The sequence below is a fragment of the Marmota flaviventris genome, chromosome 9 (genome assembly GCF_047511675.1).
Source record: "Marmota flaviventris isolate mMarFla1 chromosome 9, mMarFla1.hap1, whole genome shotgun sequence".
In the NCBI taxonomy this organism is placed as follows: domain Eukaryota; kingdom Metazoa; phylum Chordata; class Mammalia; order Rodentia; family Sciuridae; genus Marmota; species Marmota flaviventris.
In genome coordinates, this window is record NC_092506.1 from 7672379 (window position 1) to 7686977 (window position 14599).

Sequence of the window (14599 nt, forward strand, 5' to 3'; positions counted from 1 at the left end):
CCTGAGTTTGTGATGTCACCTCCCGAGAAGAGGGGTGTTTTTGCCTCTGCCTCGTCCCTGCCTGTCCCCCTTAACCAGTCCTCGTCATGCCCCACCCCTAAATAAAGCAAGCAGTTGTTCAGTTTCTCTCTTTATTACGTCTACCCCCAGCCAGGGGAAGGAGGATAGACCATGGTTACTGTGACCCCCTTACCCCAGGACACTGTGAATCTCTTTTTGCCTGTGCCCTCGCCCCTCCCCCTGCCCAATAAATAAAAAGGGGACAAGGAAGTACAGGGCAAAGGACAGGAGGGAAGGAGGATGCCCCAGGGCCAGGACAGTGCCTGTGTTGAGGGTGCGCAGGGCAGAATAAATAGATCATGGACCCCATGGTGGAGACGAGGAAGGACCTCATGCCGGCCCAGGGCAAGGGCAGGCGAGGCGCCCAGTGCCCTTGTCCTAGGCTGGGGGCAGAGCTGTATCCCCTGCAGCCTGAAGCCCTGCATTGCTGAGCAGGGGAATGTCCCTGATGGCAGCTTCCCAGCCAAGCTTGCCCTGGTCAAGTCTTGCCAAGAGGGCCTGAGAGTTCTGCTGCCAAGACCACCATCTTGTCCTCTTGTCCCCCAGTGAAAGCTGCCCACACAGGGCTGGGCAGGGAGTCCTCAGAGCCCACTCTGGCAAGGCCAGGGGTAGGTGTGTGCCTCTCTGGGCCCCTGGGCAGGAAAAGGGATGGAGGGACTGACAGCTCTGGTCTGGGTTTAGCTTCTCCCCTTCTGGGGGCTCTCTAGCTCTGACCCCCACTGGCAGCCACCTGGGGTGTAAGCCGTTGGAGAGGGGCCTCCCTGGCCCCTTGTAGCCGGCGTAGCCGCAGCTCCTCCAAGCCTTGCCATAGCTCCTGCCGCTCCCGGGCCTTCTGCTGCTCCCTGGGGAGAGAGGATAAGGCAGCTCCCCCTACTAAGGCCCCCATACTCCATCCTCCACCCTGCCCTGCAAAACGGGGTGGGGGGGCACAGAATCATATTCTGTCCTTTAACTCTAGAGAAACCCTCTGCTTAGGAAAGAGCTGAGGAGAGAACACGCCCAGCCTGTGGTCTAGGAGCTGCAGGGCGTCAGAGCAGGAAGAACAGTGGACGGCGCAGTGGGCAGCGGTGCAGGGACACGAGGGAGGGACTTGGAACTTCTGACCACACTGGGTTGGGGGTCTTCTGCCAACCTCAGGGTCCAACCCGAGGGTCAGATTCCTTCCTGCTTTTCTCCCCCTCCCCCATGCCCAGCGCCCAGCACTCACTGCTGCTTCTCCAGCTTGTAGGAGGCCGTGAGCTCATCAAATAGCTTCCCGTTCATCTCCATGAAGGTCTTGAGCACATTGTAGATCAGAGACACGATGGTTCTTGGTGTGGTCAAGGACGGGGGTTGAGATGATTACAACACCAATTTGACCCACTTCCCTGCCTGGCGTTCTGCCTATCCTGTTCCCCACCCAGCACCCTGCTTCTCTGCCCATGCACCCCCCCCACCCTCGGCCATACTCCGCCACTGTCTCTGATCTTCTCCAGCTAGGAGCAGCCCCAGAGGCCGGGTTGGCTGTGTTCCCAGTGTTTAAGGGTGAAGTCAAAGCCTGGGCACTCACTGATTCCAGTGCTCCTTGGAGACTTGGTAGAGGGTCCCAAACACAGCAGGCAGCACAGTGTGGCAGTTGTCCTCAATGAGGCTCAGGATATACTCATTGTTCCAGAAATACAGAGCCCGCTCTGCAACCTGACACAGGCAAAGTGGTACAGAGAATGCCTGGTAGTGGCTTCTGCATGGCAAGGACGGGCATCCATCCCTCCCTAAAGCCCAGGCCCCTTGACCTCCACAATCCCCAACCCCAAGGGCTCATTTGATCCACTGGGGGAAACAATGTGGTGAAGAGAGAAAAACACACAGCACCACGTTTGGGATCAACACCCAGGCAAATCCTCACTGACAGACTCCAGGCCACCCACAGGACCCTGGGAGGAATCCAGTCTCCACCTCGGTTGTCTGATCTATAAAATGGAGCTCATGATACCTACCTCCACTGGACTATTGTAAGAACAAAATGAAATACCAGACTGTTTAATGAAGGTAAGCTACTGGAGTCACTGTAGGAAGAAGTGACGTCCATAGGGTTAGGGTTCATAAAAATGAGAGAAGACTGGAGACTTAAGTCAGTGGCCAGAGCACCTGCCTAGCTTGTGCTAGGCCCTGGGTTTCATCCTAGCACCATGGGGAAAAATTAAAAAGACTGGAAGAGATTCTATATACATGCAGAAGAGCAAGAGTTACAATAGCTGGGATAATGAGGGAAACCTGGCTGGGTTCTTACGTGGGACTAATGAAATATAAGGGGATGAAGCCTGTAATCCCAGTGACTTGGGAGGCTGATATAGGAGGACTGCAAGTTCAAGACTAGCCTTAGCAACTTAGTAAGATCCTGTCTCAAAACAAAAATTCAAAAAGGAGGAGGATGTAGCTCAGTGGTACAGTACTCTTGGTTTCAATCTCGAATCAGAAACAAACACAACCAACAAAAATACTAAGGCCACTAAGATAAGTGATAATACTCCATCCTGTTCTGGCTCAGTTTATCATGTTACAGTCATGATCTCTCTGATCCTCATTGCTTCCCAGTGAAGAAACTGTTGTTGGCCCATTTTACAGATGAGGAAACCTAAATCATATTCACAGTGGGAGGTGATATGCCCAAGGCTCTGCAGCCAGGAGAAGGAGATCTGAGGTTTGACCCTACATCTTCTGACCCTAAACCCAGCATCTCCCTATTATCAGACCCAAGACTGGAGGAGAAACTGAGGGGAGAGGGAACTATGTCAGGTAAATGGCCCAACCTTCCCAGACTACAGCACTGCCTCCACCCCACCTGTCCCTGCCCCATACCTGGAAATGGGGGCTGGATACACAGCGAGCCACCTGCTTGAAGAGGGGCTCCTGGATCTTCACGAACTGGGAGGGCTCGATGACATCAAGAATCTCTTCCATCTCCCCCAGAAACATCACCTGAGGGGACAGAGTGGCAATAGCTCACATCTCCCCAGACACGCACACACCTACCTTACCTGCCTCTGCGAGATGGCCCCCAACCTCCCTTTGGTGGGCATCAAAGCCCTCTTCATACCTCTTTCTGGGTGCAGGTTTTGGGCCAGTATTTGAGCAGCCCCCGGATCACCTGTAGGGGTTGAGGCAGAAGAAAGTCAGACCTGCAGAGTGAGGGGCCCACCTTCCCCCAGAGGAACTCACGTGCTCTGTCAAGGTGGCGTCCTTCTCCAGGAACTGCACCACACAGTATGCCAGCTGCCGGGCGTGGGGGGAGAGGGAGGAAGCCAGAGGTCATCTGGGGCCAGGTACCACCACCGGGCGCCCATCAGATGCTCACCCACCCACTGCCTCTCACTCTGCTGGCCCAGCACTGCCAGCCTGCCCAGGCGGTACCCGCCAGGGAGCTGGGAATGCACGATGACCTCACAGGGGAAACGCTCAGCAAACCAACCCTTATAAATTTTGCAAAAGATTCCATAATAGAGCTGTGCATCGCAATCTTTGGGCTTATGGAGGGAGGAGAGTTTCGCTGAGCTTAGAGCAGGTAGAGGGAAGGCCTGGGGGGGGCTTCAGAGCTGATGTCTGAGGTCGGCCTTAAAGGGCCAGTGGCAACTCCCTGAAGTGGAAAGAATTAGTGAAGACAACCAAGGTGAGATAGGATCCCACCGGTGCCAGGCCACTTCCTGGTCCTGTGGGCAGCCCTGACTCTGTCAGAAGTTCTGTTGAAGCAGGGCCAAGCCTGGGCCTCACCTGGGCGTGAAAGACAGACAGTGACTTGACGGAGTGCAGGGGGATCAGGACGCGAACAAGGAACTGCTTGTGCTCAGTCTTCAGGGGCAGCGCAAAGCCATTGATGATGCTAAGGAGGGGCCGGAAAAGAGGAGCAGGGTTCAAGTGACCAGGTCCCCAGTCCCTCCTCCCAGAACCCTGAGCTCTAGCTGAGGTCCCGGGACAATCACCTTCCTAAGATCTCTAGCAGCTCGGCCACACCATTGAAGTGCTCCAGTTCATAGATGAATCTGTGGGAGGAGAAGAATGTGGAAGGGCTCGGAGCATGGGTGAGCCCATCACCCATCAGCCATCCTACCTACCCACCCACCCACACTCACACCTGTCCAACTCTCGGACTCAGAGGCCATTCTCCCTTCCCAGGGCCCCAGACCCGGCCCCCTGAGATCCACACGTACCTCAGCCCAGCCACCTCTGCCAACCTCATCTCTCTGCTACAAGGTGCTCCTGTTTGCCTCCCCCCTGGCCCTGGCACTCTTTACCCCTCCCCACACATCCAGCAGGCACCCAGCCTACGACCTTCACTCTTCATACGGGTCAACCAAAGAAATGACAAACACTTAGAGCATCTACTCTGGACCTAGTAATTCACAAAATTCTCCTGAGAGGTAGGGCGTATGAGAGCCATTACACAGATAAAGACATTGAGATTCAGCGACTAAATGACACTTGCCCCAGAGTTAATAAGTGGGAAGTCTAATGGACTCCAAGCTCCTGCAGGACCTGGATCATGTCTTACCTCCTTTGTTGCTAATAACAATAAGAGCTAATGCTTCAGAGTCCTTGCCTTGGGTCAGGAACTATTCTGAATGTTTGAAGACATCCCTTCATCTCTCCTTGGGCCCCAAGTTAGTTTAAGCAGTATCCCCATTTCAAAGTTAAGGAAATTAGGAGAGCTTAAGTGATTTGCCCAAGTTCCCCCAAATACTGGAACCAAATTCAAACGCAAACCATCTAACACTAGAGCCATGAGCTCAACTACACGGTCATGTGGGTCTCTAACACCCACTGGATGTTGGTGTTCAATACATATTTGCAGAAAGAATCTCTCCAGGTCCTAAGGATCAATATGGTAAGGATCAAAAGATCTAGCTCTTAGGCTCCCCTGGTCTCAGAAAACTGCTCTCTTGGCCTCTTTTTTCCCATCTATGAAATGCAAATAAACATTCATCCTCTGCTGACGTCTCAGCCTTTTATAATCACTATTGGGTCATGGGGAAAGAACCTGATAAACCAGAATCCCACACAGACCCCATAGCCTAGGAGGGCCTCAGTCTTCTCCCCAACTGGTCCGTTTCCCTCCTTCCCAGGGCTTTTCTCAGGCAGGCAGCAGCTACTCACCGGAGAAAGATATGGTTGCACTGTTTGCGGATGTAGGCCCGGAGACCCAGGAACTTGCCGTAGACGCGGTGCAAGATGGTCTTGAGGTACTCACGCTCCCGGGGGTCCTCACTATCAAAGAGCTCCAGGAGCTGAGGAACACAGGGTGTGGGATCAGGTGAGAGGTCAACACCAGGCGGCTTCCATCCTGTTGCATGGCCCTCAGAGAGCCTGCCCCTGCCCCATGGTACCACCCAGCCAGGGCTCCCCACATTACCATCAGGACAAACTTTTGATCCACATATCTCTTGGCCACGGAGGGCTGAAAGTCTGGACTCTCCAAGAAACGCAGGAAAAACTCATATACCAGCTAAGGGAAGGGACAAACAGAAAGATCAATCCAGCCACAGCCTCACCCACTCAGCCCACCCTGTGACTTTCATCCAACAGTTTAGGGGCTAAGCAGACCCTCCCTGACTAAGCTCTTCTGAGGTGTGGACCCCTGCCTGCCCCACCCTTCACACCTGCAGATGTGGCCAGGAAGGCTCAAGGTTGGGCTCATCCTCTTCAGGGTCAAATTCAGGATTCTCACTGGGTGGCAAGGTCCGGAAGATATTCACTGAGATCTGGGGAGCAGAGTCAGGGATGATTCCCTGAAGGCAGAAGCTGGGGAGGTCCCTCATCCAACGTCCTAATGGGTCAGAATTGGCACCTGCCCCAGCAAGGTGCCCAATTCACTCCTCGGGCAGGGGCAACAGTGAGGGAGACATGGTTGCCAGCAGAATGCCCACGGGCATTCTGGGCAAGAAAAAGGAGATTTCCGGCTTGGTCATTGAAAGAGACTTCATAGGAGGGACACCACCAGAGCTGGGCCACAGAAGTTAAGTGACACGGGGGACAGTCGCTCCAGGCCTCGCTTGCATAAGCAAAGGTATGGAGGTAGAATGTGCAAAGAGGCCCCGAGTGGGTTCTGGGCAGCAGTGGGGTTCAGGGGAGACAGAGGACATGGGCTCTGAGGCCAAGCTGTAGGGTGTAGGGTTTACTCTTAGCACAGGGTCTTACAGGTGGGTCAGTAGGGGTTCATGTATCCCCCCAGCAGTCCCTCAGAGGCTGGGCCCGGTGCTCACCATGCGGATGATGTCTGGGTAGACAGGCTCGATGAGGACGCCCCGGGTGCTCCCCACACATTCCACCAGCTCATTGAGTGCTGCCCGCTTCACCTCCTTCCCCTTTAAGTCAGCCACACAGTCCAAGAAGTCAAACATCACCCCACACTGGGCCAGCTTTCGGCTCAGCAGCTCATGCAGTTCAGAGGCTGGCACATCTAAGGAGGGACAGACAGGGGGGCTGAGCTTGGACCCAGCTGCCAGGGCTCCTAATCCCTAGGGCCAGCTTCTGCTGCCCCCAGACCCCATGCTCTAATGCTATCTCCTACTCCCTGCAGAGAATAAGCATCTCCTGTCCCATCCTCCACTCCTGGGGGTCAGGGGTCTTCTTCATTTTCTCTTAATCCAGGTTCAGAGACTCCGTAATGTTAAGCAAGACCACAAAGCCTGGTTATATGGGCTTTCCAAAAATAGCCTCTGCCTCCCTCTCCTAGGCGGCACCCTGTTCAATGAGCCAGAAGTGGAGAGGGGCTCAAGGGTGAACGTGGGGACTACATGATGATCACCAGGAACCACTCCAAGCACCTGCCCCAGGACACAGACAGCTGGCTGGGCTGATAGTGGCCTCCTGGAACCCAGGCTGTGTGCCCCACCCTTGGCCCTGGCCTGCCCCCCAGAGTGGCACCACCTCCGGATGCCACACCTCCAGGGATGACAGGCCAGTCAGGCCATGCGTCAGCAGAGGGCTGAAGGGCTGGGGGTCGGTTCCAATGGTGGAATCCCAAACCCAGCAGGACCATCCAAACTCCCTCTGACGGCTGCTTCTCCTCCCACTGCCCCCATCCTTGCTGGTCCCCTCATGGGCTCAGGTACCCTGACAGTCAGCAGCTGGCTCACCTTTGAGCAGAGGCAGTGGAGTGAGCTCTTGCTGGTTGCTCTGATAGCGGAACTGAGAGGAGCTGTGGGAGCGACGGGGCCGGGCCCTACGCAGGGAACGGCGGGAGAAGCCATCCACCTTGTCAGGTGGTGGCACAGGCGACAGCCCAGGAGATGAGGGGCTGGTAGGGGTGCTCGCAGGGGGCAGCTTCGTCTCCATGGCAGGCAGGCAGCAGCTCAAGCTTTCAGAGCCCCTGGGCCCAGAGGATGCTGGGTGAGGCTGAGTGGACTAACTTGGGCCCATTCTGTTGGGGGGGGGGCACAACCACAGTCTTGGGCCCCCCCCCAGGGCCTTAGGCAACTGCCCAGTCCTGGGGGGCAGGCAGGGTGGAAAGGAGATGGCTCAGGCCTCAGGTCCTTCCTGGGAGTCCAGAAGAGTCCAGTCAGGGTTCCCACTCTGCTCTTGTGAGAAGGAAGTCAAGGCAAGAAGGTCAGCAAGAGATGGCCTGGGCTGCTGCAGCTGGGTGCCCAGTCTTCTTTTCCCTCCAACCCCTGGCATACCCCCAAATAGGGGTGCATCCCCTTCCCACCATGGACAGGTCCCTCCCTTCTCCCTGACTGAAAGGCTCCAGGGCTCTAAAATAACCCTTCCAAAACAGGGCCTATTCCCCAAGCCAGCCCCTTACTCAGATTGGGGGGGTGGGCATTCCTCCTCCCTAATCCCTTAGAGAAATGGGAGATCCTGCTCCACTAGTGCGGGCCACCGTGGGCTCACCCAAGAATGGGGACCCCCCGTCCCCATGCCAACCCTTTCTAGACCCCAACACCCTCCCCAAAACTCAGCTCCTCCTTCCTGGCCCTGCAAAAACCTCATAGAGCAGGGACACTCACTTCTCAGAAGCCCAGACTTTGGTCGCGGACCTCCCGGGGCTGCCCGCGGGGGAGCGGGGCGGCGATTCACGGCTCCTTCGCAGCAGTTCCGCCGCTCGGGGCGCTGGGGCTGGGCGGCGGCGCTCCTGGGTTCTCTCCGGGGCTCCGGGGGGGCTGGAGCATGCCCCCAGCTCAGCCCCGCGTCGGGGCCGGGCGCACGGCGGGCTCGGGGCTGGCCCGGGCAGCGCGCGGACCTCTGCTGACGTCCCGGGACTCGGGTGCCGCGCGGCGCAGCGCAGGGGGAGCCCCGGCTCTGGGCGCACCGGCACCCGCCGCCCAGCTGCTCAGGATGACATCAAGTCACCTCCCCCCTCCCGGCCCGCACCTCCCCGCGACTGGGGGGGCTGCGTCAGGAAGGACCCGGGGCCGCTGGGAAATGTAGTCCCCGCCCCGCTTAAAGGGAGCGACCAGAGCGAAGGGGTAACACCTGAGCGCGGGCTCCGCGGCAGGGGCTGAGGCTCTGGAACCCGGAGAACGGAATGGGACGGGCTCCAGCCGGGGCTGGATGCCTGGATTCTGCGTAGGGAAAGAGGAGGACGCAGGAGTTTGCACCAGGAAACTGAGAATGATGCCAGTACGCTGGCAGGAAGGAGGCCCAGCGCGCTATAGCAGGCCGGAGAATTTGACCTGGGCCATCTGTGCTCCCAGGCCATCCTCATAAGACCCCCGCCCTCACCCCCAATGGCCTGGCACTTCCGAAACCCTCTGTAACCGGCACTGGACCAGTTAATAGTCCGATGTGCCCCAATGCCTGCTGGGAGGGGTGTGGTTTGCCAGAGGCTGCTGGGAAATGCAGTCCATCCTAAGGCCTGCAGTCCCCCTCCCATCTCTTGCTGTCTGCGGTGACATCATGGTCTGTGGTTTAAAGGGCCAGTCCTGGAGTGGCAAAGCATCAGAGCAGGTGCTCCTCTGGAGCTGCCACCCACCCCAGGCAGCCTGACTTCCCAGGTGGATGTCTCCAGCCATCCTGTCCTCAAGATGTGCTGGGGAGGAAGGTACAAAACTGTATGGCTTGGTATCCAAGGCACAGCTAGAATTCCAGAAGTTTGATATTCTGGACAGAAGTTCCCAGTCTGCAGTCCTGGGCTCCCTTACTGAAACCTGGGGTCCCCATCTTCTCTTTATTTCCCTGAACTGCTGTGAAATCTCCACCCTGAAATTTTGTCTGGATGAACAACTGGTCTATGCTGAGCAGCAGGAGAGGGTAATGAAGCTGGACAATGAGGTCAGGGAGGTTCTGGGGCCTTTTTAGAGTCTGTGCCACCTTGCTTTGAGCCCTTGTGACCATTCCATGCTACAGAGGAAACCTGGGTGCTCAAGAGATACCCACCTTCTAGAGCAACAGAAGGCAGAGGCCTTTACTAAGGGCCACAGTTTCCTGGGTGGGATCCAGGACCTTATCCCTGGAGACCTGGACAGCGCCCCCCTTGCTCAGAAATCTTCATCAGCCTTGCCCTTGGTGTCTTCATCTGCAAAGGGGAGTCCCAAATCTCTCTGCTTACTCACCTCCAGGCTCAGAAGGCAAAGACTTTCCCATATTCACAACAAATGAGAGGAACAGACCCACAGAGCCTCCTACTGCCAGGCTGGGAGCTGGAGGTTCAGGCAAGATTGTCTTGCCCAAGGTCACACAGCCTATCATCAAAAGCAGTGACCAGGACTGAGGGCAGAGGTGCACTCCTGTAATTCTAGCAACTGGGGAGTCTGAGATAGGAGGATCACAAGCTTGAGGCCAGCCTTGGCATCTTAGTGAGAACCCTGTCTCAGTAATCATAATAATAATAACATTAAATTAAAAGGGCTGGGATGTAGATCAGTGGTAAAGTGTCCCTGGTCCATCCCCAGTATGCCTCTCCTCTAGAATACAGCCACCAGGGACCAGGCCTCCACCTCCCAGCTAACTTCAGCCTCCCACTGTAGACCCCTGTACTATGGTCTGAAGGCCAGGGTAACCATGGAGGGTGGGGGCTTTGTCCAAAGTGGGTGCTCTGTTTGAGGATTGGGTACGAAAAGGGCAGAAGAGAGTCATAAGATTCTAGAAGTGATATTTGTTTGGGGGGGTATTGTGTATGTGTGTGTGTGAGAGAGAGAGAGAGAGAAAGTATATATGTGTGTGTGTCTGGTGCTGGGGGTCAGCCTGGGCCCTCTCCCATGCTAGAAGCACTCTGATGCTGAGCTACCCGCCAGCTCCAGAAGTGACATTTGAACTTGGTCTCAAAATAAGCACAATGTCAACTGGGGGGTGCAGTGTTAAAATTTTTTTTCTTGTATTTTTAATATCTCTCTTGAGATGTCATAGACATACCGTAAAGTTTACCAATTTTTTAGTTGTTTAATGGGTATATTATGTCAGTATTGCCAGATGAAAAAGGTCTGAGGATGGCGTACACAACAGTGTGAATATACCTAAAGTACCAAACTGTACACTTAAGAACAGCATTAATTAAGGCGGGCCAGTCATGGTGGTGCCGACCTATAATCCTAGTGATGTAGGAAGCTGAGGCAGGAGGACCATGAGTATGGGGCCAGCCTCAGCAATTTAGTGAGGGTCTAAACAACTTAGAAGACCTTGTCTCAAAATTAAAAACAAAAAGGGCTAGTGATATGGCTCCGTTGTTGGCACCCCACCCCCAGGTTCAATCCCTGCTACAAACAAAACAAAACAAAAATAGCATAAGATGGGAAGAAAGCTTAGCATGGTGGCACACATCTGTAATCCCAGCAGCTTGGGAGGCTGAGGCAGGAGGATAGTGAATCAAAGTTAGCCTCAGCATTTTTTTTTCACACAATACCTTTATTTTATTTGTTTATTTTTATGTGGTGCTGAGGAGCGAACCCAGGGCCTCGTACATACCAGGCGAGCACTCTACCTCTGAGCCACAACCCCAGCCCCAGCCTCAGCAATTTATCAAGACCCTGTCTCTAAATAAAAAATATAAAAAGGGCTGGGGGTGTGGCTCAGTGGTTAAGTGCCCCTGGATTCAATCCCTGGTATCAAAACAAAAAGGCTGGGAAAAGTTTTTTTGTTTTATTTATTTTTTCTTTTTCTATACCAGAGATTGAACCCAGGGCCTTTCACATACTAGGCAATAACTCTATCACTGAGCTACATCTCTATCCCTTTAAATTTTTTTTTTTTAAGGGGAGAGAGAGAGAGAGAGAGAATTTTAATATTTATTTATTTTTTTAGTTTTCGGCGGACACAACATCTTTGTTTGTATGTGGTGCTGAGAATTGAACCCCGGGCCGCACGGATGCCAGGCGAGCGCGCTACCGCTTGAGCCACATCCTCAGCCCTATCCCTTTAAATTAAAAAAAAAAAAAAAAAAATATATATATATATATATATATATATATATATATATATAGTTGTAGATAACACAATACCTTTATTTTATTTATCCATTTTTATGTGGTGCTGAGGATCAAACCCAGTGCCTCACACATGCTAGGCAAGTGCTGTACTGCCAAGCCACAACCCCAGACCCCTTTTAAATTTTTTATTTTGAGACAAGGTCTCCCTAAGTTGCCCAGGCTGGCCTCAAACTTATGATGCTTCTACCCCAGCCTCCCCAGCAACTGGGATTACAGGCACATGCCACTGTCCCTGGTAAGATGGTAAAGTTTATATGGCGTGTTTTACTACAATTCAAACAAAATGTATCGCATTGTGATATATGCAGTGACGGAAATATATTCAAAACAAAATATGAAAAAAACTTCATCCATTTTAGTTGTAGGATTCAGTGGTTCCTGCTTTGTTTCGTTCAGTCTGGGGGTTGAACCCAGGGCACCCCACCATCCTGGGTACATCCCCAGAACTTTTTTTTGGGGGGGGGAGGGAAACATGGTCTTATTAAGTTGCCCCAGGCTGGCCTTGACTTGGGATCCTTCTAGTTCAGCCTCCTGAACTAGTTGGGATTATAGGCGTGTGCCACCCTGCCAGTCAACTCAGTGGTGTTTAGTATACTCAGATAAGAACTTCTTTTCAGGTGCATCAAGATCTCACTGTATCTGATTGCCTCTGAGCTACCCTCAATGAGCTCCTTTGGCCTGGACCCCTGTTCTTTGCCATTTCCTGGAATCCTCCCTCCAACCCCACCCAGCCTTGTGTTCTAGCTTATCTTCCTTCTAGAAAACTCTTCCCTCTGACAACATCCAGGCCTCCATCAAGGGCCAAATCAAAAGCCACAACTCTTTCCACATCCATCCTGACCCTACAGGTGGGATCCCGAAAGGTAGGCCTCCCTAGGGAGATTCTGAAGTCCCCTGAAGCCTAGAGCACCTTTGTTGTGTTTCCACCTTATCTAAGGTGCCCCTCCTAGGACCCCTTGGGCAAAAGCCTGTCCCTCCCTGTTTTCCCTCTGGGGAGGAATCCTGGCTGCATCCTTCCCCAGACCCCTTGAGTTTCCTGGGAAACTGGATCCTGGGATCCAGTATTGTCATCCAGTAGAAGTCCTCCGATGTGGTTCCGGGGCCTACGTATTTGGGACAGCTGGGACCTGAAGTGGGGCCTGGGACTCCATCCCAGAAACACCCCAGCGGGGACCTCAACACCACCTTCCCTCCCAAGAGGCTACTGGCTCTTTTATTCTGCCAGTATTTTGTGTTCACTGATTTGCTTCCGGCTGCTCCAGGGCCTAGGCTCGGTTGGGCACCACTCTTTGGAGTTAGTTTTCTTTGGAGCTTGTGGTGAATTATCTGGGGAAGGTGGCAGAAGGAACTTTGTGTCCCCTCTCCGTCCTAGTGCCGTGCTGTGGCTCCCACACTGTACTGGGAATTGGGCTCAGGGGTGGACTCCCAGGCACTTACTCCTAAGAGGCACATGTGGTAGCCAATCAAGTTACAATGAGAGCAGATGTGAGCACAGCCTGGCCCTGCCACCTCAGGGAACACTGGGACTAGGGAGTGATCCTGTGTCCCACTGCAGGTAGTGCTCCCAATCTCACAGCAGGGGAGTCGTGATTGCCCCTGCTAGACTGGACACTTTCCTGGACTCTTGGAGAATATACCCTTCTGTGCCCAGCGCCTGTGGTACAGTGGAACTCATTCATTCAGTTGCTCCACAGGCACTTGGGCATGCAGCCTCAGTTTCCTCTCCCACAAAATGGGGGTATTCGTAATGAGCTTATGGAGAGGAGCAGAAGAAATAATGTGTGTAAGGTCACGAGGACAGAGAACATCACATGATCTCAATTCATAGGGTCTATTGTTTTTATTAGTATTCGTTTAATAAACAACTGATGAGCACAGCCCTGCCCCTAACCTGTCATGAAAGACAGAATTCTCTTGAATCATTCCACAAATACCTTTTGAATGGCCATGTCAGCCCACTTCCCCCAACGGGGCCTTCCCAATGTCTCCTGGAATCTCTTGGAGGCTGATCCTCAGCCTTCTCCATGTAATGAGCCTACTATCCTCACCAAAGGGTACAGGGATAAAATCCAGGCTTACAGAAGAGTGGTGACTTGCCTCAGGACACCATGGCCTGGGATTGGGATCCAGATCCCTGACCCCCTGGGCCAGGGTGGTTGGTCACCCATGCTTCCAGCTGACTTTTGGCATTAGACTTAAATAGATTCCAACTCCTTAGTAAAGCTAAAATAGAATAATCATTTATCAGAGGACCCCTGAGGTCTCCCATGATGGAAGAGTCAGCAAAGTTTTTCTGTAAAGGGCCAGAAAACAAATATTTTAGGCTTCGCAGGCCTCTGCTTCAAGTGTATGACTCTGCCAATGCAGCTAGAAAAGAGCACAGAACAGCATTCGAAGAGAGTATGGCCATATTCCAATAATATTGTATTCATGGACACTGAAATATGATTTTTCATGTCATGAAATGTCAATTCTTTTGATTTCCCACCCCACCCCATCCATTTAAAAATGTAAAAACCGTTCTCCACTCACAGGCTGTTCAAAAACAATGAATGCCTCTCTGGATCGAGGTAGAATCCAATCTTTATTGATTTTAGGATTAGAGATATGAAAAGCTATTATTATTCTAGAGAGGGCCCCAAGGCCTGACCAGCTGCGGAGAGAAGGGTGGGTCAGCTAATCTTCTGTGGCACATTCCTTGGTGAGGAGTGGAATAAAAGACCTTCCTGGTGGACCCAGCAACCTCCCTAAACCTGTAAATTGATGACAATAATCACTACTTTAGAGAGTTAAGAAGTTTAAATGACATACAGAATGGTAAAGGGTTTCATAAAACGCAAATGTTTATTCACTTGTTTCCACAGAAGCATGCTACAGATACCACGCTGACTTGATTCCTCTGAAAGCCTTCTACGAAGTTTGATGTGATACTGTCCCTTTAAATTCTTCCCAACCACCTAAAGTAGTCGGACGAGTCGGCACATGCGCATTCCTCTGCGGGACCGCCCCCCCCCCCCCCCCGCAACCTACAACAACAGCCTTCCAGAGTCTGTAGAAGGGAGGTTAAAGGTCCACCCACACAGTATTTATACGCAAGCGTAAATCATGATTGAGGGCACTATATCATGCCGAGAGCCCAGTCCCTT

General features: G+C 53.1%; 1 protein-coding gene and 1 long non-coding RNA gene across 3 annotated transcripts; one reads left to right on the top strand and one right to left on the bottom strand.

The window, feature by feature from the left end:
• Positions 1-114: 114 nt before the first annotated feature.
• Ppp2r5b (protein phosphatase 2 regulatory subunit B'beta) lies at positions 115-8294 on the bottom strand. 2 transcript variants are annotated; one of them, XM_027944206.3, is made up of 14 exons: positions 8040-8294; positions 7170-7605; positions 6294-6490; positions 5691-5792; positions 5444-5536; positions 5188-5318; positions 4017-4076; positions 3808-3916; positions 3259-3312; positions 3137-3187; positions 2899-3018; positions 1610-1737; positions 1268-1369; positions 115-902 (listed from the first exon to the last, which is right to left on the bottom strand). In XM_027944206.3, exons 2-14 carry the CDS (start codon positions 7366-7368, stop codon positions 764-766), a joined length of 1485 nt encoding a protein of 494 aa, XP_027800007.1. In that variant the 5' UTR covers positions 7369-7605; positions 8040-8294; the 3' UTR covers positions 115-763. The 2 variants fall into 2 exon arrangements, with proteins under 2 accessions (XP_027800007.1, XP_027800006.1); XM_027944205.2 differs by having other exon boundaries at positions 7170-7610.
• Positions 6983-14415, top strand: LOC139706855 (uncharacterized). Its single transcript, XR_011708505.1, has 3 exons — positions 6983-7141; positions 11269-11339; positions 14318-14415. It is a non-coding gene; the product is annotated as an uncharacterized lncRNA (long non-coding RNA).
• The last annotated feature ends 184 nt before the right edge of the window (positions 14416-14599 follow it).